Genomic DNA, 25,264 nt, shown 5'->3' with positions numbered 1-25,264 from the left:
ATTCTTGGGATTTCCTTTCCATAGGTATGCCTTACATATGCTTTCAACCATCTTCACAACCTTTGGCAATATAACTACTTGACTCCAAAAGTTTACTACCATGCTAAAGATGACTGCTTGTATCAGCTGAATCCTCCATGCATTAGTAAGATGCTTAACTGTTCAAGTGGTCATTCTTTGAGTAACTTTGCCAACAAGAAGCTTGCCATCCCTGTCACTTAGCCTACCTGAGACTACTGGGAGACCATAATACCTTCCAGGAAGTTTACCCAATTTGAATCCACTCCTATCAGCCAATTCAGCCTTATATTCAAACTCCATACCAGCCACGACAATCTCAGTTTTCTGAGGACTTGAAATTAGACCAGACAGCTCATTAAACTCCTGAAAGAAATTTAGTATTTCTTGCAAAGATTTCTTATCACCATTGAAAATATCATCACATCATCTACAGAGCAGCTCTGTCAATCATCTGCGAAAGAGATGGAGAAACCCTCGAGTCGTTCATTTAAAGAGATGGAGAAACGAGGATTCGTCAAGCAACCCTCAATCCAAGAGATAAATTTTAAAGTAATATTCAGAACTTCGAGAACAGCAAGCAAAAAACTCTAATTAATAGAGTCGAATTCTTTCATAAGGTCAGCCATAATCATTCCCTAGGATATATAACAGCCCTATGGTAATTTTTGATCAATTTATGAGCCAACAAGACATTATCTGAAATGCTTCTACCCTCCACAAAGGCCGCCTGATTGAAACTGATGATGCTAGCAAGGCTTTCGTGCAAGTCTGTTAGCCAGAATCTTTGAAATGCGTTTGTAAGTAATATGAGAACAAGAGATGGGCCTGAAATGAGTCATTTTAGAGGCTTATTCCACCTTTCGAACCAGAGAAATTGCAGTGGCATTCACTCGTTTCAAAAGCCTACCAAACTTGAAAAAATCAGCAATTGCATTTGTAAGGTCTTCTCCAACCACTGACCAAGAGGAAGTAAAAAAGTAAGGACAATCCGTCAGGTCCATGAGATTTATCTTCATTCATGGACCATGAAACATCCTTAATTTCCTCAGAAGTAAGGTGCATGACTAGAAAGGTGTTTTGCTCACAAATGCAAAATCGATCATGCTTAATGGGGAAATGCCTTTTCTTTTGGATATTGTGGAACTAATAGAGAATGTGCAATCAGGTTCTAGAACTTTAAATTATGTAATCAAGTCTTAAAACTTGTCAAGAGACTGTAATTAGATACTTTGTTTGCTCTATCCATTTTGAGTAATGAATAAAATCTGACATGGCTTTGTTTAATATTTTCAATGGCACTTGACGTTGATGTGACACTAAGTGGGCATTGATGTGGGATTAACCAGAAGTCATGTTAAAAATTGGACTAATAGTAAAAAATAGAGAGAGAGAGAGAGAGAGAGAGAGAGAGAGAGAGAAGGGTGAGAGGGTGGGTGGGCAATCCTACTTTGCATATGAGAGTGAATCACATGGGTTCAAGGGAGAGATGCAACACGTCTCCTAAAAGAGAGTGTTTATCTCTCCACTCTATAAAGGAAATCCGATATCATTTTCAAACTTCAACTTTGGCCCAAACTTTCTTAACAATTTCCTATAATTGGTTTTTGATGAATACATAAAATATTCAAAATAATTTTCAGCATCCACAAAGTGAGATATGTAATCACACAATCTCCCATATTCTCTAAAATAAGTCATATCACACTTTGTCTGCATATAACCGCCAACTCCATGATTTCTATCTTAATGCTATGCTTGTGCGTGCTAGAAACTCCAAATGGGCCCCATACTGGCCTAGAATTCATAAATTTGGACCCATTGTCAGACTCTGAACCCTTTATTTCCACAGGGCCCAGCACGTATCGATGGCAGTTCTCAATTATTTTTGTCAATATTACTATTCTTCTTTTAAGTGTTTTTTTTTTTGTCTGACTTATTTATCAACTTTGGGGAAGAGAACAGAAGCACCAGTCTGGCCAATGGACACACCATTGAACAATGGCTTAGGACACGCCATCCAGAGACCCCAAACCAGATGATGATTGGCACGGCATGACGTCTCCGCCCTCCTTAAAAATAAGCTTTTGCGCTAACAGTCATACCATCTGGACAAAATAAGCCTGAGTTTTTTAACCGGCTATATATATAGATAATAGATGTTAAACGGGTGCAAAATTTCAATTCATGGTGGTAAATTATGTGCAATAACTAAGGTTTTGTTTGTTTCGTGGAAAATAAATGATTTGGAAGATATTTTTTTAAACGACTGGCTATATTGCTTCAAATAATTAGTTAATGGAAGATATCCTCATTAACGATAACAATTTATGTCTAAATATTTTCTTGAACGACGAAAATCGTTTTTCTTTCGTTCATTTTGTAAAGGGATACAAATGTTAATTTTAGAAAAATATTTGCTAAATTATTTATTTTCCACAAAATAAACGGAGCCTAAATACAAATCAAGCCCCCACTGTCCGAAACATAGGCTCAGGTGCAATAATGTTCAAATAGTCCTAAACCTATTGCACTTTAGATAATTTAGTCATAAATCTTGCAATTTTGCCAGTTGACTCCTAAACCTTTTTACATTTTTCCAATTAAATCTATATGGCCAATTTTAATAAAAAATTGCTAATGTGAATACCAGTGTCCTACGTGGCACAACTGGCACTAGCGTGTACAACTTTTATAATTTTTAGAAAAAAAATTCTCCATTTTTTAGTTTTAATTTTAATTTCTTTCTTTCTTTGTCATTTTTTTCTTCCAAGGCCGGCAACCCTTGCTGGCCAACCCTTGCCGGTCACAGGCGAGGGCCGGCCAACTCTTGCCGGCTGGGGGCAAGGGCTTTGCAGCTAGCAAGGGCCTCGCAACATTTGTTGGCCGCCGAGGGCTTCGCAACCCTCGCCCCATGGCCAACGAGGGTTGCCGGCCCTCACCTGGATTGGTAGAAAAAAAAGTAAAAGAAAAAATAAAAATTCAAATATTTTTTAAAAAAATTATGAAAAATTGTCCATGTCAACACCGACTATCCTACATGACATTACTAGAGTCTACATAAGTGATTTATGGTTGAAATTGGCCAAATAGACTCAAATGGCAAAACGTGAAAAGATTTAGGACTTAATTTGCAAAATTAAAAGGTTTAGGACTGAATTGGCCAAAATGCAACAGATTGAGGACTCTTTGAACAAATTTCCCCCAACGTGGTAGCTAGAGGAGAATTTACTAATTGTTTGAAGCTAGCTTGTAAGTATATCAGTAGGCTATCTTGTTCTCTTGTCTTGAACGGAAGAATCTTCGAATAGCACATCCTCTTTCTTTATTTTCTCTACTTGTAGGTCGGGGTAGAGGGCGGTGAGAGACTCAGAGAGATATTAGATTTAGGGATTCTCATTTGACGTGGGTGAGCTCAATGTATCGTCATCCGATGTATGGAAACGACAGACCGCGACTAGATTAGGAAAAACTTCAGATCTGCATCCCTCAATCTCCCCCAAAGCCGAAAGGATGACTTGTGTCATTTTAGACCCCACCATCATCGTATAATACATTAGCAGAAGGTGGGAGATTCATTTATCAAATGTCAGTGTAGTCGCATCTTTTGTAATCTCTTAGGTTAGGGCTTGTCGTGCCGGGGTTCCTAACGTTTGCCCTCTAATAAATGATGGGGCAATGATTCCCGTAGGGGACCTAAAAGCTATGAGATACCCACATCACCCAATGTCAACATGAACTTGCACTGCTAGGTCTCGGATGGTGGGTCATTATGAAGTTGTTCTAGAAGCGCTCTATATGTACATTGCACTTGGCCTTTGTTATGTGATAAGAAGCGGGAAAATTATCAAATCAGTCCTAAACCCATTGTACGGCGGTCAATTCAGTCATAAACCTTTTAATTTTGTCAATTTAGTCCGAAACCTTTTAAATTCTTGCTAATTGAGTCCTTCCTGCCAATTTTGGTCGGCTGGCGCTCACGTGGCTGGCGGCCACGTCAGTGCCGACCGGCCAAAATTGGTCGGAAGGACTCAATTGGCAAGAATTTAAAAGGTTTAGGACTGAATTGGCAAAATTAAAAGGTTTAGGACTAAATTGGCAGCCGTATAATAGGTTTAGGACTGATTTGACAATTTTCCCAATAAGAAGCGGTCCATACACGGGCATAGAAAGCAATCAACTTCCATTATGGTACCAAAAACTAAAGACGCATAGGGGAAATAATACCTAGATGAGTGAGAGATGTTCCATGAAATATCTGCAAGAAGTATGTGGTCCAAAACTCGCAGCATTTGATATGGGGTTGCTTATCCTTGAAAACATACTCAGATAAATACATTTGCCTCCCTTTTTGCTAGCCAAATACGCTACATTTCAGGGTCAAATTTCTATTTGCAATCAGCAATCTTTCTGTGGAGTAGATTTAATTTACAAGTTTGTCGTCTTCGATGTTAGAAATAGATGTTCGATTGATAAGAGATTGAGGAATCAAGAGCTTTGATCTTTTGTATGGAATCAGGATCTGTTGTAAGGAGGGACTTATTGTGCCTTGATAACTGCCTTTTCCCCTTTCTATATGCTTCACTAATCCGGCTTTTAACGTTGTGCAATGAAACTTCTCATTCTGCTTCTCCTCATTAACCAAACCAAGTATTTCTTTATTGTTTTGAAAAAGAAATTTTAATATTATAGATGAGAAGGCTGTTTGCCTCAGGATTTAGATTTTGAACATCGTGGATGAGGGGTTTTTTTTTATTGGGTTTGAGAGATTTATGATCTTAGCAATTTGCAACTTTGGCCAGTGAATTCAATACATACCTTTTTGTGTCCACCTTAAATAATTGACATGGATTTAACGTAATTTAATAGAAAAATTTTTAAGGCTGCATGATGGATAAAATTGCATTATGTATAGTATAGATAAATAATCCACTCTTACATGCACAATCAGACCATCAGTTTCCCTATTAAGGTAAAACTAAATTTGAGGGTGGTGCATTTAGTAAAGTTTCTTTTAGCACAGCTGTCAGGTGGTGTGTCTGTCAGACTATTAGTTTATGTACTAAGTTAAAGTTAAACTTTTGGATAAACTATATTCTTACACTTTAAACTTTGAGGATAGTGGATTTAGCATCTTTACTTTTAAAAGTAACATTTTTTTATTGTCTAGCAGTCAAATGGTATCCGAGTCAGCCTTTTGCATACCTTGATTGGTCCACCTCCTCGGCTAATCTTAAGGTGCACTTTCTCATATTGGCCTGCTTCATTCGCAGTCTTACTCCTAGAATGTTCTCAATAAGGTTTGAATCCAAGACAACAAGTAGAGAAGCAACTTACCATCTTCAACAATACATTCTTTGTAAAAGGAACATTTCTTCGCTAGCAACTATATTTTACAACAACAATGAGGTTACAATGATTTCTTACTTTAATTTTATAATTATGTGAAAATAATTGGTTATTATCTTTGAGAGTCTCGGTAAAAGAATCAACTTATAGATAGTGTTGACACCTAAATTTTTTGCCCAAAAATAATTTTCGAAAAATTGGAACTTGTTTTTCCACAAAAATATTTTGGAATTATTCTACTAAAAAAAAAACGGAAGAGCAAGGGCCAAGGATTCGAGTGTAGCTAGCCGAGACCTGAGGGATCAAATTGCAAATGAACCAGCAAGTTGGGGCCAAAATGCAATTTCCAAAAGTTAGGGGACCAAATCGCAAAATTTGTAAAATTTGCCCCCAAGCCCTTAAATCATCATTTTTACCCCTAATCAAGCTTGAAATTGCAAATGGGCAAGGTAAAATTGATCAGATCAAGCCAAAAGGACTAAATTGGCTCAAATCGGGCATTCTCGGGCAAGAAAATGGCTAATTTTGAGGGACTTTCCTGCAAATTTGGGCATGGAAAATTGCAAATTCTTATTATCATCTTAAACTAATATACTTCAACTTTCAAACTGATCAAAAATTCCGACCAAATTAATGGATTAAAGCACTTAAATCAGCTTCCAAAAAAGGGTCCACGATTTGGTCTCAATTCGAGGCTGCTGAGTAGCCAACTTTGTGGCCCCACCATATCCTACTCAGCCAGCCGATCAGCGTGAAATCTGGCCGAGGTATGAGACCATCATTAGGAGTGCAAGTGGACAAAAATTTGCCAGGGATAAGCTGCTGAAGGCACGTGATAATCTCAGTCAAACCTGCTCACTCAACAGCTGCAAAGTATGATGATTTTGGATTCGGTGGGCAATCACGGGCTAAAAATCTGGTTGGATTCGGTGGATAGGATCTCTGAAGCACGTTCTTTTGCGGGACAAAAAGAAAGGGATGAGACAAGAGGAGGGGAGTTGACGGTCGTTCCAAAAACTCACCCTCAGACGCAACTCAAACGGAAAATCAACCCAAAAAAAGTTCCAGATTGGCTTTTGGAGAGAAAAGGGAGATTTTCGTGAACTTCGAGCCAAAATTAGCCAAAACCTTCAACTAGAGTGTGGAACTACATTCAAAGATATTTCCAACCATAGGTCGCACCTCCCAAATGGATGTCGGGAAGCCACCCAAAATCCCCTCGAAAGGCAGCCCATTCTCGGGTCAAGAGAGACCCAGAAATTTTCTAAGTGTTGAAGTCAGATGGTTACTGGTGAGGGAAAGTGGGAGTTTTTGAGAGACATGAGGAATATATGAGGATATCCGTGACTTGAAAATTAAACTAGAATACATCTAGTTGGGGTTGGTGTAAAATTAGTCAGAAAAAGAGGTCGTTGGTTCTGGTTTTGGAGACCAACAAAAAACCTTCGTTGTCAGTTCTTTCTTTGCAGATCTCATTTTCCAGTTTGAAGAAGCCTATTTCCCCGCGCCCTTGGAAGACAAGTTTTTGGTTCCCTCGGCCAAGGGATACTTCAAAGAGAAACTAGGAAGCAAGGTGAGTATCCTAAATGTATTTTTGTTCAATTTTGAACATGTTTTAGTCATGAAAAATCAAGAGAAAACTAGCCCAGAGAACTGATTTCTGAGGCTGGAATTTTTCTAAGTGTTGGAGCCCTTTCATGAGCTCTATATGTTTGACTTGCTACTCCTCTTTGCATGCGTTTTCTACCTTCATGAGCTTGATGAATGTTATATGGGTGTACAAATTATGCTGAGATCCACTTGGTTTGGTCTTTGAAGCCCCGTGTGAACCATGAGATCGCTTGCAACTTGAGTAAAAAGCCAAGCTAACCCACATTGATTCTTGGCTAGTCATTATGAACCATGCGTGTATGCTTCTTGGAGGGGTTCTTTCGACGTGTTCACTTGATCATTCTCCATGATGTTTGTTTCATTTAAAAGTAGATGTTACGTATATTATTTCGGATGAAGTGATATTTCCCATAGATCTTGCACGTGATGAGTTTCGGGGCTTAAACCTGGGCATGCAACAGGTTTGCTTGACCTGGGTTTAAACCCAGATTTGCAAAAGCAGCCCGAACCCACATATTGGAGGCCGATTCCAACTTGGTTCTTGTGCGTTTTAGGTTGTGATTTCTAGCTAATCTCGTTCTTTACATGTGATAATATAACCTTGATACTTTGGTTCCACTTGATACTACACACGGAGTGAGATTGAAGGCCACGAATATGGCTCGAGGAAGCCATTTGGGGCAGTTTATTAATGCACACCAAATGCTCAACGAAATGCCCAAACCAAGCTTCGATCTCGAAACGGTTGATTTGAGCCCGGTTCTCGTAATATTCATATTCTGAGTTGTTTCATGTTCACGTAAACCGAGCATAGGCCGATTTAGGGAATTATTATTTTTTAAATAAAAAACGAAAAAATAAAAATAAAAAAAAATCGGAAAATTTCAAAAAAAAATGAAAAATGTTGGATAGTATCAAATTATGCAAAAAATGACATTTATGAGATTTTCCTAATTTTATAAAGTCATTTCCCTAATTTAATGCTATTTTGGTATTTTATTACCATTTTTACAACAAAAAAAAATCCATTTTGCATAGACTAAAATTACTTAGAATAGTTTTGTGTAGCTAGAGTAATTTCATGCATATTTAAATTCTCATTTCGCTCATGGGGGTACTGTCCCGGGGCATGATAACGAGGCCATGTAATATTATTTGCCCGACTTGTATCGGGTTTTCTCTTTCCGCGTTTACTTTCAAGTCATTTCAATTTCTTGGATGTTTACTTACTGCTCTGCTTTTCGATAATTTGAGTGTTAATTTCTTTCCTAAATTAGGTTAGTATTAATCTAGACATTGAAGAAAACAATCCCACAAAAACATTTGCAAGGACACTTAGTGGCTTTGATATCATAGGATTATAATTGGTGATCAAGATTGCGTGACCACTTAGATAATGCACTCTCAAGTTAGGTACCGAAAGGGCGCTAATAGAAATGTTAGTGTAAACAAGTCCCCGGCCCTAGAACTTCTGGTTGCGTAGGAATCGAGGCGACACTCCCGCGTCTTGATTGGTTTCTAGCCGACCCCAATAGGCTAGTGGCGACTCCTAGAAGTACTTAAGTTATCGAGAATTCAAAACGAAATCCAACGTTGCGCGGGGTATGAACTTGGGGAGAGTTCGCACCTAGATCGATGGGCCATCGGTCCGCCTTTTTGGGCAATACCACCTAAACCCGTTCCTTTTTCCCACGACGGAAAAAGAAGGGTCGCGACAGATAGTACAAAACATCTTTACCGTTTATAAAGAATGTACAGTCCATTCGATACGTGAATTTCATATTTAACCTGTGTTTAGTTACTATAGAAGCCATGGCCTTTTTTTGGTCGGAAGAACTAATTTTATTGAATAAAAGAGTACTTAAACAAGAGAGCCCATCAAAGGGGCATCAAGACAAAGAAAATTCCAAAGGTCTTGAGGGGGGTTGGCAACCCAATTTGAGGAAAGGACATTCTGTCTCCGGGCTTTAGACACTTAGTTCGTAGCTTGGTTAGAACTTATCCCCACATGGGCTACGGTGCCGTTAGGAAGCCGGCCTAGTAAATCACAAACCTCCAAGATAAGTGCAATGGCTTCCCACAAAGGTTGATCTGAACTCTTGATGGCGTTGACTATTTTCAAACAATCTAACCCAAACTGAACTACTTCACTTTTTCCCTAGGGCTTCTAGCTGAATAGTGGATGAAGTCAGAACAGATCTGGCAAAACTGTCGCCTATGGATTGATGGATATGAAGAGTAAGGGTTGCGCTTTCCCATGGGCTAATAGCCGTGAAAGGGAGGAACATGTAAAGAAGAGGTTTGATAGGGTGGTATGCAGCTTTGAGTGGAGAATCATTTATCTCGAAGCTGAAGCTTTTGCACTACAAGTGACAGGTTATGATCGCAATCTTATTATGTTAAAGAGAATGGATGAAACGTGGTGTTGAAACCCAAAAGATCTACAGGACATGATGGTGGATTGCTTTAAAGATCTATATACGTCGATAAGACCTCGAAACTTTGAATCTATTATGTAGGAATGTCCCCCCTGTTGTTTTCGAAGAAATGAATATGAGCCTTACAATGGAGATTACGATGGAAGAAGTGCAGAAAGCTATTTTCCAGTTAGGGTCCTTGAAAGCTCCGAGACCGGATGGCTTAAACGGCCAATTTTATTAGCATTACTGGGAGGTAATTAAAATGGGGGTTTTTAATGAAGTGAATTTTTTTTTTTTCGATCCAGGGAATCTCAAACATGAATTGAACAAAACCCATATTACCTTGATTATGAAAGTTCAAACCCGGAAAGAAGGAAGCCAAGGCTTTAGAAAGCAAGATAAGCCCCCACTCACTACAAGGAGAACATCTTAAGGCAACAAAAATATTAGGGATGAGCAAAATGGACCACCCAAATCAGGACCGGACTAGACCGACTGGTGTGGTCCGGTTCTCGGGAATATTGATTCGGTTCCAGGTTCCTAAAAGTGAAACCGGTCTCTGGGCGGTCTGATTCCCAGTTCTAGGGTGGGAACCGGACCAGACCGGACCAATGTTTATGTACTTGGATGTGCTATTTGTCTGGTGTCATTCATGCATAGGAGCAGAGCATGTCATTTTATGGTTGCACACACTTGAAAAACAGACAATCTGAATACTGGTTTCATTCAAGATCACCTAACAGTAAACTTGGCATATCAGGTCGCCATAATAGCTTGCAGCCATCAATATGTTTGAATGTGAAAAGAGGATGAAGTCAAATTTTACTTCATAGGGCAACATATCAGCCGCAACCTTGAACACGTCTATGCAAAAGCCCGCTACCATCGTCGCATTTGTCACAGGATCGAGTTCCACTCCCACCAATTCTTTAAAACCTACTTTAATTGGAACTCCAATTCTCAATCTTGCCTTTACCAATAAGTGATTGATCCCATTGGAACCGGACCGGACAATCGATCCGGTCCGGTCCACGGTCCCAAGACTAGCCGGTCCGGTCCCTGGTCCTAGAAACTGGGAACCGGTCCTCCCGGTCCGGTTTCCGGTTCTTGGGTTGGATCGGACCGGACCGGGAACTGCTCACCCCTAAAAAATATCACTCAAAGACCACAAATTGGTTTAGGGTTGACCAAAGGTGACAAATTGTTATGTTGGTCGCCTTAGGTCATCCCTTGCGGAAACAAAGTCAAAGTTTCACTGCCTTAAAATGAAACTTCACCGAAAAAATTCTTACTTTATCACCATTGATTCAATAAAAGTTAGGACAATTTTGAATAAAATGACAAACATGATATTTCGTCACCTTAGGTTGAACTTAAGCAACAAAATCATGGTTTTGTAGCCTTAGGTGAGACCTAAAACTACAAAATAATAGTTTTGTCAATCTTTGTCACCATTGAGGAGGGAAAATTTTGAACCTATGTGACAAATATAAAATTTTCTCGCCTTAGGATAAACCTAAGGGGAATCTTTTCAACTTCAATCGACTGCTTTGAATTTAAAGACCTTCCGTGCCTACAAATCATTTTTTTTCTTCGTTGCCTTTGGGTGTAACCTAAGGTGACAAACTCATTTTTTTCATCACTTTTGGGTATGACTTAAGACGACAAATGTAAACATTAGGTTTTTTTTTTTTTTCCTTTGGTCGACTCTAAGGCGACAAACCTAAAAATTTGCTGCATTTGGCTTACCCCGGACAAAAATCGTTTTTTTTTTGTCACCTTTGGGTATGCCTAAGGTGACAAAAATAAGTCCTATCGCTATTGATTACAATTTAAGGCGATAAACTATTCAATTTATCACCTTAGGTGTACCCTAAGTCCACAAAATTGAATTATTTCGTTGCCTTTGGCTGGACCGGCAATGAAAATTTTCTTTGAACAGGACATATGATAATATCACATCTTAAATATGTACATGATGTAAATAAAAATGAATTGTGCTTGTCATTGCAGACAAAGAGTTGATGCTAACACATAGATTGCAAATGGACATTGAATACTTATTTTACTTAGTCAACTATTATGACACATGTGGTATCATTATTGAAATGTGAACATTTGGTGGGATGATTGGATATACTACAAGTGTCATTATTAGCTACCATTTAAAACTAGTTTGTTTGACTTCTCATAGTTAAGAATCTACTAGTATTTCATATCATAGGAATTAATAGTTATTCCAACTTTTATTATATATCTATCTAATCAATCTTATTCATAGTTCTCTTCACTAGAGTTGTAAGTTACTTCCGAGTTCTAAACATTTCTTTACACTAGCTAATAGGTTAGCAGTTATGTTCCTATTTTCTAATATATACATATGAATACATCTTTTTAATAAATTAATTAACTTTGTTGCTGTCAGCAAATCAATTTTAGCAGTTATAAATTATGGAGAAACGTGGCAATGCTATATAACATAGGTTGCAACAAAACTGTCTATATATTTCAATTTTGTCAACTAGTATCACACATGAGGGATATATCAATCAATGAAATATAAATATATTTCTAATTACAAATTTATTAAATTTTGTAGCAATAAATGTTAAATACTGAAAAAGAAAATTCTTCTAAACAAAAGCTAAAATACACTGAACATGGCAAGAAGCATGTTTACCACATGCAAATAATATCTTTACATTCTTCAACTTTCAAATGTCAATTTCTTGCATATAGGGGACGTTGTGCATGTTTGCTTCTATGTAACAATTTCAATTCCGTTTTAATTTAATTTAATATGTCATCAGGAAAAATGAGTGGTATATTAAACATTAGCCAATAGTTGCATTCAAATTTAAAATCTAAGACATTAATTGATTAACAGCCAATCATCTTCATTTTTGTGAAGTTCTGATTATGTCCATCTATAATTATATATGATCATAGTGTATTTTAAATATATATGCATGGGGTGTTTATCGAATTTTGTTTGCGAAAAGATGAAATTGAAAAGATCATTGGATTTGCTTATTTGATAATAACATAAAAAAAATTTCAACACATATTTTACATAAATATTTTTTTAAAAATGGAAAAAAAAACCCAAGGCTACAAAACTAGGGATGTGCAATCGGACCGGGTTTATCCGGGAATCGGACGGGTCCACCCGAAAAACAAGTTCGGGAACCGGTTCCTTTTTTGGGAACCGGTCCGGTTCCCGGTTCCAAGAAAAAAACCTACCCGAGAATCGGACCGATTTTAGAACCGTTTTTAAGCTAATGTAAAAAAAAACCCTAGCATCACTTTAGACTAAAGTCCCGAGTGCCTCCTCTATCTCTCTCAATCTCTCTCTTCATGAGTCGCCTTCTCAGTTGCCGCACGGCCGCAGGAACGCAACCCAGCTCGTCACCTCTCGTCGCCAGCGCCTTTTTGGCCAAATCTAGGTAGGGACCTGCGGACAACCCCTTTTCGTGCCCTATTTCTAGCTCACTGGACCGGACTTCATCGTTGTTTGGCTCGTGCAAGTCGTGGCCCCTCCGTCTGTGTGTTGGTGTTTTGGGTTGTTGTTCGTTGATTGTCATGAGTCTCAGCACAAGTTGAAGCCTTAATCAGTTCAGTTTTTCTCTCTTAGCCAATGCACCCCATCTGTTTGTCAAAAGGCCTAAACTAGTTTTGTCCTTGTGTTCTTCATTTTTGGCCAAATCGGAGTACTCATGTGTTGTTTTGTTCCTTTGATGAATTATGTCGTCGCTCATGTTCTTGTTTTATCTTGTCTCTGTCTATTCCGTGTTGTGTGCATAGATGGTCGTAGGTGGTGGCCCTCGGTTAGTGTCTTTGTGATCGTAGGTGGTGGCGTTCTTGAACATAGATGCTGTGTGAAAAAATGAAACCTGAAAAGGAACCAAAAACAAAATTTAATTTTGGGTAGACCTGGAACCGGACCGGAAAAGCAGAATAGGTTCCAAAATAAGGTCTAGAAAAAATAGGATAGGTTTCAGGTTCCAAAAATTGAGAATCGATTTTAACAGGATAAGTTCTAGCTTCTAGGTCTGGACCCTACCTACCTTGGAATCGATCACCCCTATACAAAACAGGTCGGTTCTTGGGTGGGTCATTTCTCGGGCTATGGTAGGGAATCGACCCTGTGACTCGAAGTTCTAAAAGGTAGGAAGTGGGAGTCCAACTGGTCAGGCTCTCGGTTCTAACCGCTAACCTGCCCATTTATGTTTTTGTGTAAAAAATCAACTTATTATAATAAAATATAAAATTTACACCATTTCAAGTTAGTTCTTGGTATTAACCGCTAACCTGCCCATTTGTATGTTCAACTGATAAATATTTAAATTGGTGAAATTATGAATTTTCGAACTTTGTAATCTAATCTTTGAACACCAAAAAAATTGTAATCAGATTCTAATTAGAAACAAACGGTCGTTGTCCAAAGGGACAATAATAAAAATATTTGAATGGGACAAAAAGATTGTCAAAGGGGACCAAGTTTTTTGTTGCCTTTAGTGCCCTATTTGGCTTTAAAAATCGATCGAAGGCAACAAACTTTTGTTGCCAAAATTGCACAAACACGACGAATTGTTGTTGCCTTTGGCGACGAAACTTTAAACAGGACAATCTTATTTTGTTACCTTTGGTTTTCAAAAAGTGCCTTAACCCTCTTTTTTTGTGATTTATCCATATCAACATTCTGTCCCAAAACATCTTTACCCAAAAAAAAAAAAAACATTCTGTCCCAAAACTCAACGTAAATTCAACTCGATTACGCTTTTTTATATGATATTTGCATTCCCATGCAATAGCTTTATAAATGGAAAGAAGATAAATTAAGATGAAAAGGAAGAACAAACTACATGGATGTTCAATCTCCCCATCCTTGCTCTTTCAATTCATTGACAAACTAAGGTCATGAAAACCCTTTAGGGTGCGTTTGGTCGTCTAGATTTGGATTGGAATTGGATAAAGGGAGATTTGAAATATTCCAAATATCCTCAGGATTGTGGAAATATCTCATCAAATGTTTGGTGTAACCAAAGATAGGATTTGAAAACTTTGAAAATCTGCAACCTAATATAGAATTGAAATTTTTTAAAAATCCTTCTTGTTGAAAATGTTTTAATATCCCGTCTTCGATGGGCTCCTCGTGTATGTGATGACTCAAACTCTCTCAATCTCTGTTGCCAACAAGCAATCTCTAGGAAATGGACCTCAGGAGCTTGATGACTTTCAACAGATATGACCTCTTCCATTAAACAAAATTTCGAACTGAAGGCAAGGAGAATCTTTCTCTGGCATTTCATCAAACACTTGATGAATGCTTCGTTTAGAGTCTACCAAAAGAGAGATCGTGGAACAATAGAGGCCGAGAATGAGTAATTAAAAGTGAAGTAGAGAGAGAAACGGAGAGATGATTTGGTGATGGTGAAAAATTTGGAAAACCAACTGAGAAAGAAAGGGGGCCACCAATGAGGTGGTGAGCCCTAGCCTTCCAAGTGAGCCGCGAGCAAGGACATCGGCGAGGATACTTGAAGATGCTGGAGTGAGGGACCATCACGATGGATGGCCGCCGGAGTGGTGGTGGGTGCCACCGGTGGGGTTTCTTTTGGTACGTGGGAATTGTTAAGTTAATTTTTAAAATTTTATATCCAATCCGGGTCTATTCCACCCTCTAGGCCAGATTATTTTTCCGGTATTTTATCTAGATGTATTCGGGTTTATCCAGTCTGGACAACATTACCAAACACCGGATATGATAATTTAATATCCAATTTAGAAATTGAATGCCGACTATTTATATCTCAATACTACTTGCAAGCAGTCGGGGCCTTCTAAATAGGCCCAAGTTTTTTGGACTTAACAAATTATCAAGGCTCGCAGGATGCTCCAGTGGGCCATTGACAATCCAAGAAACTGGGCTTTTGCGCTGGTACATTTGGGTTATCATAAAAAAACAAAAAGAAAATACTGAGGTGACGTAATTAATATTCTTAATTTCCCTATCATTTTGACGGATATAAACATATGCTTTACAACCTAGTACTCAAATTTTTCAAGCAGTATTAAGGCTCCGTTTGGATCGCGAAAAATGTGACTTTTTTGGAAAATATTTTTCGAAAATTTAGAAAAATAACAATATTTTTCGATATTTGGCCAAAATCTGACAATGAACTGGAAAATTTTTTTCCGTCGTTTGATAAGGAAAATCTCATTTGATTTTCCAAAATAAACGTACACATTTTCGGATCCTAGTGGCTTGCGCATGGATAGCAAAACCCGGCATAAGCAGTAGGGTCTCAAGCGCGAATCCCCTACTTCCAAGCACAAAGCATGAGCATGGGCATTAGTCATGGATCCATTGAAACCAAGCCAAAGAATTCAGTTCCCATGCTCGACTTCCTGACTCCCCGGCCTCAGCCTATTGAGGCCGGACCTAATTCCTTGGCTTTTGGGCCTTGGTAGGACCCAGGCCTGAGGCCTCAGCACCCTAGATCGTGATCAGGCCTAGGTCGATCGAGGCTGAGCCTAGGACTCCGATACCGATGCACATGACCAAGTCCATTGAGGTCGAGCCCCGAACCTAGCGCCCAAACCTAGGTCCATCGAGGTCAGCCCTAGGACATTGTGCCCATGCCTAAATTCATTGAGCCTTGATGGACCTAAGCATGGGCGCCAAGGACTCAGGCCCGGCCTCGATATTACTGGGCCTGGTGTTCTGGGCACAGGCACCAGTGTCTCAGGCCTGACTTCAATGGACCCAAGCCAATTTGTCGGGTTTTAGACTCGACCTCGATGGACTCAGGCTCAGTGCTAGGGTCCTAGCCCCGCTACCAAGAGCACGGGAACAAGTGTTGCAGTTCTTATGCTCAAGAGTAGAGTTTCTAATATAAGTACCTATATTTTATCATATTTTGGAAAATGGTTTTCTTTTAAAAAATTAGAAGTCATTTTCCTGCATTTAAGTTTTGGTAGGAAAACATTTTATGTTGATTAGGAAAATATTTTTCAGTGACTCATTTTCCTAAGCAATTTAACACTAAAAAATGAGGAAAATATTTTTCGTGAAACAAATGAAGCATAAGTGCAAATCAAAAAGTGCGCATTCGTTGTGATATCTCTCTCCCTTTCTGATGCAGCCCATTTCTCTACGTAGTTAGGCCTATTTCTGCCAAATGTTATTAGCCTACAATTCAGTCATCAATAGTTACCGAACTTTAGAATTTACTTGCATTTGAGTTCGCTGGACTCCAAATGGCTGTTCCCTATTGAACGTACTTGCTATTGATGTTCATTTTTCGACTAATCTTTGTTTTGAAGCGAAAAATACCACATAGGTTTATTCACGGTGCTCATGTGGTGTCGAGTTGATATCACATCAGTTTTGAACAAAAGCATAACAAGAAGAGAGAGCTCTCGCTGTGTCTTTAATTTCATATTAATTCTTTGGAGCACCTTACATAATGTTGAGATACACATGTGATTTGTGTTAGAGAAGTCTCACATCAGATAATTGATGTGGTGTTGACTAGTTAATATATCCCAGTTGGTTCATAACTCATTGGCTTAAGCTTTTGAGTGAAGATGGGTTCAACTAGATATATTAACAGGCTCGGACCTGAGCTCTCTCTTAGCGATCTCCCCTGGTGAAGGTATCGGGCTTCTGCTACGCACTCCCAACAAATGGTAGCATAGCGGATGGTTGATTGGTGGGCCTCCAATATGTTCCCGCTGTTTGGTGAATATCTCAACAAGGAAATCTCATGATCGACTCTTGTTTCGGGTGGAAATTGTCATCATGGTTGGTCTGGCGAAAAATGACCATGGACAGTTGGTTTGGTGACACGAGATAAAGACTATGGGTAATGCAATCCTAAATTAGCAGTTGATGATGGTAATTGTCATAAGCAGATGCAGGTTATTGTGCATTGCAATGACTTGGAAATTCAACTTGAGATAAGCTGATGTAGAAGAATACATAAATTAAGGGGAAACAAACCTAACACTGAGCTCACATGTGGAGGGGAGATTGTTGAGATACACGCGTGAGTTGTGTTAGAGAAGTCGCACATCGGATAATTGATATGGTGTTGAGTAGTTAATATATCATGGTTGGCTCACAACTCATTGGCTTAAGCTTTTGAGTGAATGTAGGTTCAACTGGATATGTTGACGAGCTCGGACTTGAGCTTCCTCCTTGCGATCTCCCCAGATGAAGGTATCGGGCTTCTACTACGCACTCCCAACACATAACATATCATAGAATTAATTATGAAAATCAAATTGCAATCAATAGGGCTTGGGAGAGCCCGTGTTAGGTGTAGCACCACCTGTCTTGAGGGATTATTTGTGCCCACTTAGTCATCCGTCAACTTGCCTCAGGATATTGCATTCTTCCCCGGGAAGGGTCGCAACCGCTTACAATGTCGGGAAGGGTCGCAACCGCTTACAATGTCCTAGTCTAACGAGGATGGGCCATTTAAATTTGTTTGTGTAAGGTAGGTTTTCCTCATTATATAAAAGCAAATAAACCTTTGCAAATTTGGGACGAAATATAGATGCTCTAAACAGTTCGTTTTCCTAATTAATTTGGCTAGTTACACAATCATTGCCTGTTAAGATGCAATAGTAAAGCAAAGTTATCTGATTCAACTCAATTTAAAAAGTTATTCTATGTTGTAATTTGCGTATAGCTTTGAGGAAAATGTAAAACCTAACTTAATTTTCTTTGTTTCCTCTGTTTCTCGATCCGAATTGAGAAAACTGAAATGCAAAGAGAAAAAGAAAGACACAGATTCATTGAAAAACAGAAATGCTACTTAACCCGAGACATGAATAGGAGAAAAGAAAAAATCTGTCTGGGTTTCAGACACCCACCGGACTCCCAGGAGGCTCAGGACAGGGAATCACATATTAAAAAAATTCATGATTTTCACTCCATTTTAAATCGAAATAATATAATATATTTTGATATCCTACCTAATTTCCTGCGCTCCCCATACCCAGACTCTCCGACCAAGGGGCCACCTTAGCATCGGCAACAATTAATACTGCACCAAGGTGAGCCATGGATTGGAAACTGAAGGCCCACAACATTCAAAAAGATACCACTGGCTGTTATCATCCAACTAAATGCTATAAATATTAAGAATTATTTCTAAAATCGACAAGCCAAGTGATGCAGCGGATTCTTACTGGATTCTGAGTCGGACCCATTTGATCAAATATCCGTGCATCGTTTGCCACATCGTTTGATATATCAATTTGATATCAATCTCGATATTCCGCTGATTATGCAATATAATTGAGACTATGAAGTGATCCCTAACCATTGACTGGCAATATCACACCTAACATCGGCCAATCCAACTCTTGACTTGACTAAATCAAACTCCATCCACTTGTTCTGCTGATGATGATGACCAATCACGAACGCCTCCAATCCCAATAAGTCGGAGTTCCCAAAAGTGAAGCAATACACCATATCGCTCCCCCTTGTCGCACTGGGTACCCGATACAATAGCCTCTCGTCCGACACACTCATTTCCGCGCCTCGAAATATTAAGCTTACCCGGGGCAAACCAGGCAGACCCCGTTGGTTCGGGTCGATTAGAAAACACGTGTCCATCGCGCCTTCAAACACGAAATTCGGGTCTTCCAAGGCCCGCAGGACGCCCTCCGTTTGCCGTGTGAACTCGTTCTTCAGCGCAGCATAGACTGGCCCTAGAAGGAAGGTGAATTGGGTGCCCGAATCGATCATCGTTTGGCCCGCCCCCGTGTGATCCGGCACGAAGACCGATTTCGGGAGGGCCAAGAGCTTATCTGAAACCTTTATTCCCTCCAGTTGGACCGTGTACGCGCCCCGGTCGAAATAAGGCAACGGAATGGACATTTCGACGAGTGGAGTGTAATTCAATGTCTTGAGCCACGTGAAGCTCGCGTCGCGGCCTTCGCCGAAGAGCAAAATCCCCGACGAGTCGAAGCCCGAGATACAATACGAGAACTTGGAGAAGCCCATTTGAGTGACGAAAGACAGCGACCCGCGGTTCATGCCCATCAACCCGGTGGTCTTGGAGTCCTCTTCTTTGTTGCTGCTCTGGCCCGAGTCCATGCACCCGAACAGGAACCCGGCTCGGGAGGACGACCCGACGGATATGGTCTCGGACGCGAGGTTGCCCTCTATAGAGGACGCGTCCGCATAGGAGATGGCGGTGTGGCAGAGCTTGTTCGGGTCGCAGGAGGCTGGTACGGGCAGGTCCCGGGTCCTGGTCAGGCAAGTGAGTGAGGAGCAAGGGACGGGCGAGTAGGTTCTCGAGGAGGCCGGGTCAAAGACGGAGTTGAGGTCGGGCGATCTCTTGCAGTGGAGCCAAGAGAGCTCGCTCCCGGTGTCGAGGACCATGGTGACTCGTTGCGGGGGCGAGCCCACGGCGAGCGAGATGGTGAGGGTGACGTTGTGGTAGAAAGGGAGCTTATCCGTGGGAGAAGCTCTTGGCAACAGCCCATGTGGGGTTGCTTGGGTTTTGAGGGCGAAAATGAGTGAGTTTGCTGGGGAGAGAGCGTGGGTTGGAGGGAAGAGAGTCAGGTGTAGAAGCAGAAGGTGGGTGAGGCCATAGAGACAGGCCATGAAGGAGGAGCAGAAGAGGTGCAATATATTGAAGGGTGTGATTTGTGTTTGTGTGGTGGTTTTGAAGGGGGTATTTTTGGGAAAAATCGAAGGGAGGGATCAGAAGAGAGGAGGGAATGGTTTTGGTCTATTCTTTTCTTTGGGTGGAAGGAGGAAAAGGGAACATGCGCCATGCTTTTCTTTAATGCTGCTCGTAAATGACCTCATGCATCGAGGAGGACCATCTGTTCTGAACAGGGAAACCTTTGAATAGAGGCAGTAGGACAGAGACTAGTTTATGAGGATTGGCATAAAACCCGGGGCATAATTTTATGTCTTAATTCTATTTACGAATGCCTCATCAGCAACTCAAATTGAGAGTTGCGACATCTATAATATCTCGAATTTATTCAAATAATCTCACATTTCGTGAAAGGAAAAAGAGAGAAAAGAAATTGGAGCTTCAACCATCGCGAGTTTGGAGTGAAGAAGAAGAGAGAAAGGACTAATAGAACAGGGGAAAGGGGGAAAAAGGAAAAAGAAAAGGGAAGGGAAAAATTTGGAAGGACATATATTGGCAACATGTTGATATGTCATCCTCCAATAGGAACAAATTGAAGAGGGTTTCTAGAATTGGTTTGTAATTTATAACTAATATGCATTCACCGTATCATAAATTCAAAAAGTTAAGCATCGCAACAGCGTGATGCTAATGATAGAAAGATTATTTAGTAGCTTTTGTTTCCTAAATGACTTGTTGAGACTACATTGATTGTTTTAATCAATCGAGACCCATATGCAAGAGGATTCATCTAAATGAATGTCCAATCAACTGTCTTGGATCGCGTCCTGAGATAGATCTAGTCATTTATCTTTTAGGTTACCGGTGTCAAGGAGAGTCATCATGATATCCAGACATTTTGCTCCTTTCTTACCAAAAAAGGAATTACTAATAAATATTACCAACAAAGGAATTACATGTCGAGTATTTAGATTGTGGTTATCATGTCGAAGTATTCAAAGTTTACAGAAGACCCGATTCAACATTTAGTGACAATTGAGCCTCCTTGTGATTGCTGCTACTGCTATCCCTGCAATTATCCATTTTTTGATAGTGCACCTGGGAAATCTCAAGAAAGGGTCCCAAAGTAACTTCATAAGACCTATTATTAAGGTCGGCTTTCTCGTTAAAAAGTAAAAGGAGAAGAAGAAGGAAAAACGAAGAGAGATCAGAAACATTTTGAATACGTTGCACATTGTTCGATGATATAGTTGTTCCGCAGAGGAAAATGGATGGTCGGACCGGACTCGGAGATCAGAAACATTTTCTAATTTCTGACTACGGTGGAAACTCAGAAACTTGCCGTGGATGCCGCTGACCGTTGCAGTCTAATAATCGTTCAATGGAACAGTTGTTCCTTGTGTTGCCGGGTAGAGTGGTTGGTTGATTTTAAGGGGTCCTGCATAAAACTAAGTTATTGTCTCACACGGAAGTCGTACAGCAAAAGCAGGTCTGACTGGCGTCTCGACTGCCTAGGAAACACCAGTCAATCGAGTTAACTATGTAAATGTGAGTTTGCGGCCCGAGATTTGTCACCAGGACAAAATCGAGCGAGTCTAATCATGCATTGAAGAGCAAAATTCGATCATCAATCAGAATCACGTTCGAACTGTCGAATATCTGAATTCGATCCTATCAACGATGCAAGAAAGTAATGGAAATTCACACAACACAAAAATTTACGTGGTTCAGCAGGGGAGATGTTCCGTCTACCTACGTCCACGGGAAGAAGAGATCCGTTTCACTAATAACGTAGAAAAGTATACAGCCACTCTTTCTCACCTCCTGCCTCTCTTCTAGAGACCCGTTTCGCCCTAAATATATATAGCGAAACCCTACATGGCACAAATTACAAAATTACCCACATAGCCTAAAATATTTAGCTTTCCCATATAAATCCTTCTATGATTGAACATAAAACGCCTCTGGCAGCTCGGGGGCGCTACCCCCGCGACCCCCGCCGGGGTGGCCCCCCCGGACCCCCACCCGCTCACCTAGAAGCGGGACCCCCCTGCTGTCCAGTCGTCAGGGGGCCTTTCGGAATCGCCTCATAATCTCTCGGATAACAGAATACAAGACATCAACCTCAACACGAACACATGGCGTGAAATAAATCTAACCTCTAGCCATTGTTCGAGTTTGCGTGCGACGGAAATCCACGTAGATTCGACGGCAATTCGACAGTAATTATGGGCGTACTCTACTAACCCAATCCCTTCACATACTGATGGTATATTTCCGAGAGAGAGGGTTTGGTTTAGATCATATCATGCCCTTACGAAAATGATCGATTGTCTTTTATAAACTACCTTTCATCAAGGCGGTTTCCAATGGGCGGTTGTTGACAAAAAGGTACGAACGTGGAAAACTGTATGGTGGAATAACCGTCGCTCAAGAGAGAAAATGTGGATCAATGTCAAAGGGCGGGTTTTTTTTTAAAATCCACATCCCTAAAATGTGGGATCACATTATAGATAACACTATTTGCATAAAACTATTATAAATGTAAAAAATTTTCTAGCTCTGAAAAATTTTGGTACCTCATATTATAGTAAACTTTCTTACTACATGAGGGGCGGTCGCTTATTGAGTTGAGCAAGGGCAATCAGTGCTAACATCACAAATGCTCTATTCGATTTAAATGACAATATTTTTCGATATTTGAATTATGTTTAGTAATGAATTGTAAGATATTTTCTGTTGTTTGGAAGGAAAGATTTTCTTTTTATTTTCCTAAAAAAACATGCACCATTCGCGTAATATAAAAACTACACATTCTATATCATGAGATTTTAAATTAACTTTTCTCGAATTAAATTTTCATAACATAAATACTTTTATATAGGTTCTTGACTTGGAGGGTGTGTATAAGCCACCCTTGCAACGCGTGCTCCCCAAGCTGGTGCTCCTAAGGTACCTAGGATTGAGATCCACGGTGTCAGACTTGAACCCAAGCCCGGTTGCGGATTTGCAATATCTCGAGACTATTGACATAAAGCACACCAACTTCACTTCCCTGCCGAGTTCCTTCTAGAAGGCAAGGAAATTTAGGCACTTGCATCTAAGGGGTGGTCGGTACCCGGGAACCAAACCGGTGAGACCGATTCCCCGTTTTCTGGAGCTAAGAACCAGACCACCTAGTCCTAGGACCGGTCTGGTCCAGTTCCCTAGCTATCCAGTGGAACTGATAATGCTTTTGATGCTCTTGCAGGACTAAGGTCTGTGGTGACGAGCCTCAATCGAATGAAGGGCCGAGACCTCAGATACCTTGTCTATTGCCATTGGCATCGGCAAAAAAGGCTTGAACGATGGCTTGAACCTCGCGGACACGTCAACGCAGTATGGCTAGGGACTTCTTAACGCCGGTAGAGAAACGATCAACAACGACTTCTCGGCAATGTGGCAGAGCCGAATGGAGTACGCTTCTGTTGTGCGGCTGGTGATGATGGTGGCACACTGCGATTGAGAAAGAGGCACAACGGGGTAAAGTCACGGTCGCAATGGAAGACTGGCGATGTTGGCAATGAGGCTGGAGAGGACGTGAGAGAGAAAGTGACTGATTTCCGAGAGAGATAGCTCGTGGAAGATGAAATCCGAGAGAGGGGGAATTGAAAGAGAAATTCCTTTTAGAGGACTCTCAGTGTTCCCTTTTTCTCAGGTGTGCCTCACCACAGACGTCAGTCCCATAAGCGTTCCATTAGGTTTTACATAAAACCGCTTTTCTTTAACAAATAAAAGAATAAAATAAATTGGTTCGGTCCAGGCAGTCTGGTTGGTCCGGTTCCCACCCAGGAACTGGGAACCGGACCGCCCATCACCGGTTCCAATTTTATGGAACTAGGAATTGGACCGGCGCCCTGGGAACCGGCCAGTTTTGGGCAGTTCCCAGGTTCAGGTGATTCCCGTTACACACCCCTACTGCATGTCAACTGGTTCAACGTCGGCTTGAAGGACAACCTCAAGGCTTGTAGCAACAATGTCATGGCCTTGACTGAATTCCAAACTTTAAGCGAGGCTGATTATCGGTGAAGTCAAGGAGAACTTGATAAAGCACCACACAGACAGCTTGACCACGCTCACCATGCTGACGCTCTTCTTACAACAATCGGATAGGGACACCTCAGTCGCTGCATGGATAACAATAGCCGATTGGATTAGCTTCAGGCTCACCAATCTCTAGTCCTTGACCTTAGGGGCGATCCAAGGAGCCAACCCCGCGACATCCGCGATAGGTCTGTTACCAACATTGTCCTTGGTTCAACACCATCACAACCTCGTCGAGCTCTACTCGTTGGGCCAACTCATAAAACCCAACTGGACAGAGCTCTTGCCTGGCTCGCTCAGGGTTTTGACGCTGCCGGGTTCGATGGTGGAAACAGACATGATGGCCCAGTTGGATGATCTCCTGAAAAATCTGAGGATATTCAGGCTCTTAGCCAATTCTTTCCTAGGCACTAGTCTGAGGTTCGCCAAAGACGGGTTTCCGAGCCTCATGATCTTGAAAATTTGGAAGCTGCCTGACCTTGAGGAGGTGATTTTTGAACAAGAAGCAATGCAACATCTCAAAGAACTCGAGTTTAGGCACCTCGATGCGATGGAAATTGTTATAGGGATCAACGAGCATATGTGTGGGAGTCAAAAAGGGTGCTCAAGGTTTTGTTGACCATCTCAAGGACGTAATAGGGGAAGAAAAGAATTTGTACAATACAGAAGAAACCGAGATGCCTGAATCCACAGACGACGACGACAGGTATGGTATAATGATAAATCTCAAACATGTTCTTTATGTAGGATGATGAAATTTTTTTTATAAACTTGATAATCTCAACAATTATTTACTAGTAGTTAAAACGAACAATTGTGATTTTCATCAAGTATTTCCTTGACTCGTTCCACCAGATCAAGTAAATCCATATCGTGAGTTCTCTCTCTCTCTCTCTCTCTCTCTCTCTAAGTGTGCAAACAAATAATTTCATGTAATTGTTATCTTGTGTTATGTACTGACATGATGCCATTCACCCAATGCAGAATACTCTTTCTTCGGTCTTAGGCATCTAAGTCTGCATATCCTCAATCCAATGAGGTTAGAAAAGCACGAGAGCAAAACAAAAATGGCTTAAATGAAGTTGAGAAGTCACGGTTAATGAGCGCATGCCGCATGACTCATGAGCTAAATAACTAATTTAATCAGCCACA

The 25,264-nt window shown here is 40.5% G+C and overlaps 1 protein-coding gene and 1 pseudogene across 1 annotated transcript; one reads left to right on the top strand and one right to left on the bottom strand.

Annotated features, from left to right (window-relative positions):
* Positions 1–18,181: 18,181 nt before the first annotated feature.
* Positions 18,182–20,272, bottom strand: LOC115688147 (aspartic proteinase PCS1-like). Its single transcript, XM_030613903.2, has one exon. The coding sequence runs from the start codon at positions 20,026–20,028 to the stop codon at positions 18,715–18,717; it is 1,314 nt and encodes a 437-aa protein (XP_030469763.1). The 5' UTR covers positions 20,029–20,272; the 3' UTR covers positions 18,182–18,714.
* Positions 20,027–24,731, top strand: LOC130138599 (putative disease resistance protein At1g59780; annotated as a pseudogene).
* The last annotated feature ends 533 nt before the right edge of the window (positions 24,732–25,264 follow it).

The sequence above is a fragment of the Syzygium oleosum genome, unplaced genomic scaffold (assembly GCF_021117445.2).
Source record: "Syzygium oleosum isolate NSW1041296 unplaced genomic scaffold, Sole_v2.1 Sole_v2.07, whole genome shotgun sequence".
Lineage (NCBI taxonomy): Eukaryota > Viridiplantae > Streptophyta > Magnoliopsida > Myrtales > Myrtaceae > Syzygium > Syzygium oleosum.
This window is presented reverse-complemented; position numbering and strand designations above follow the sequence as displayed.

Bases quoted from the DNA above. Each gene is read 5' to 3' on its own strand.
- LOC115688147 (XM_030613903.2), bottom strand. From the start codon at position 20,028: ATGGCCTGTCTCTATGGCCTCACCCACCTTCTGCTTCTACACCTGACT.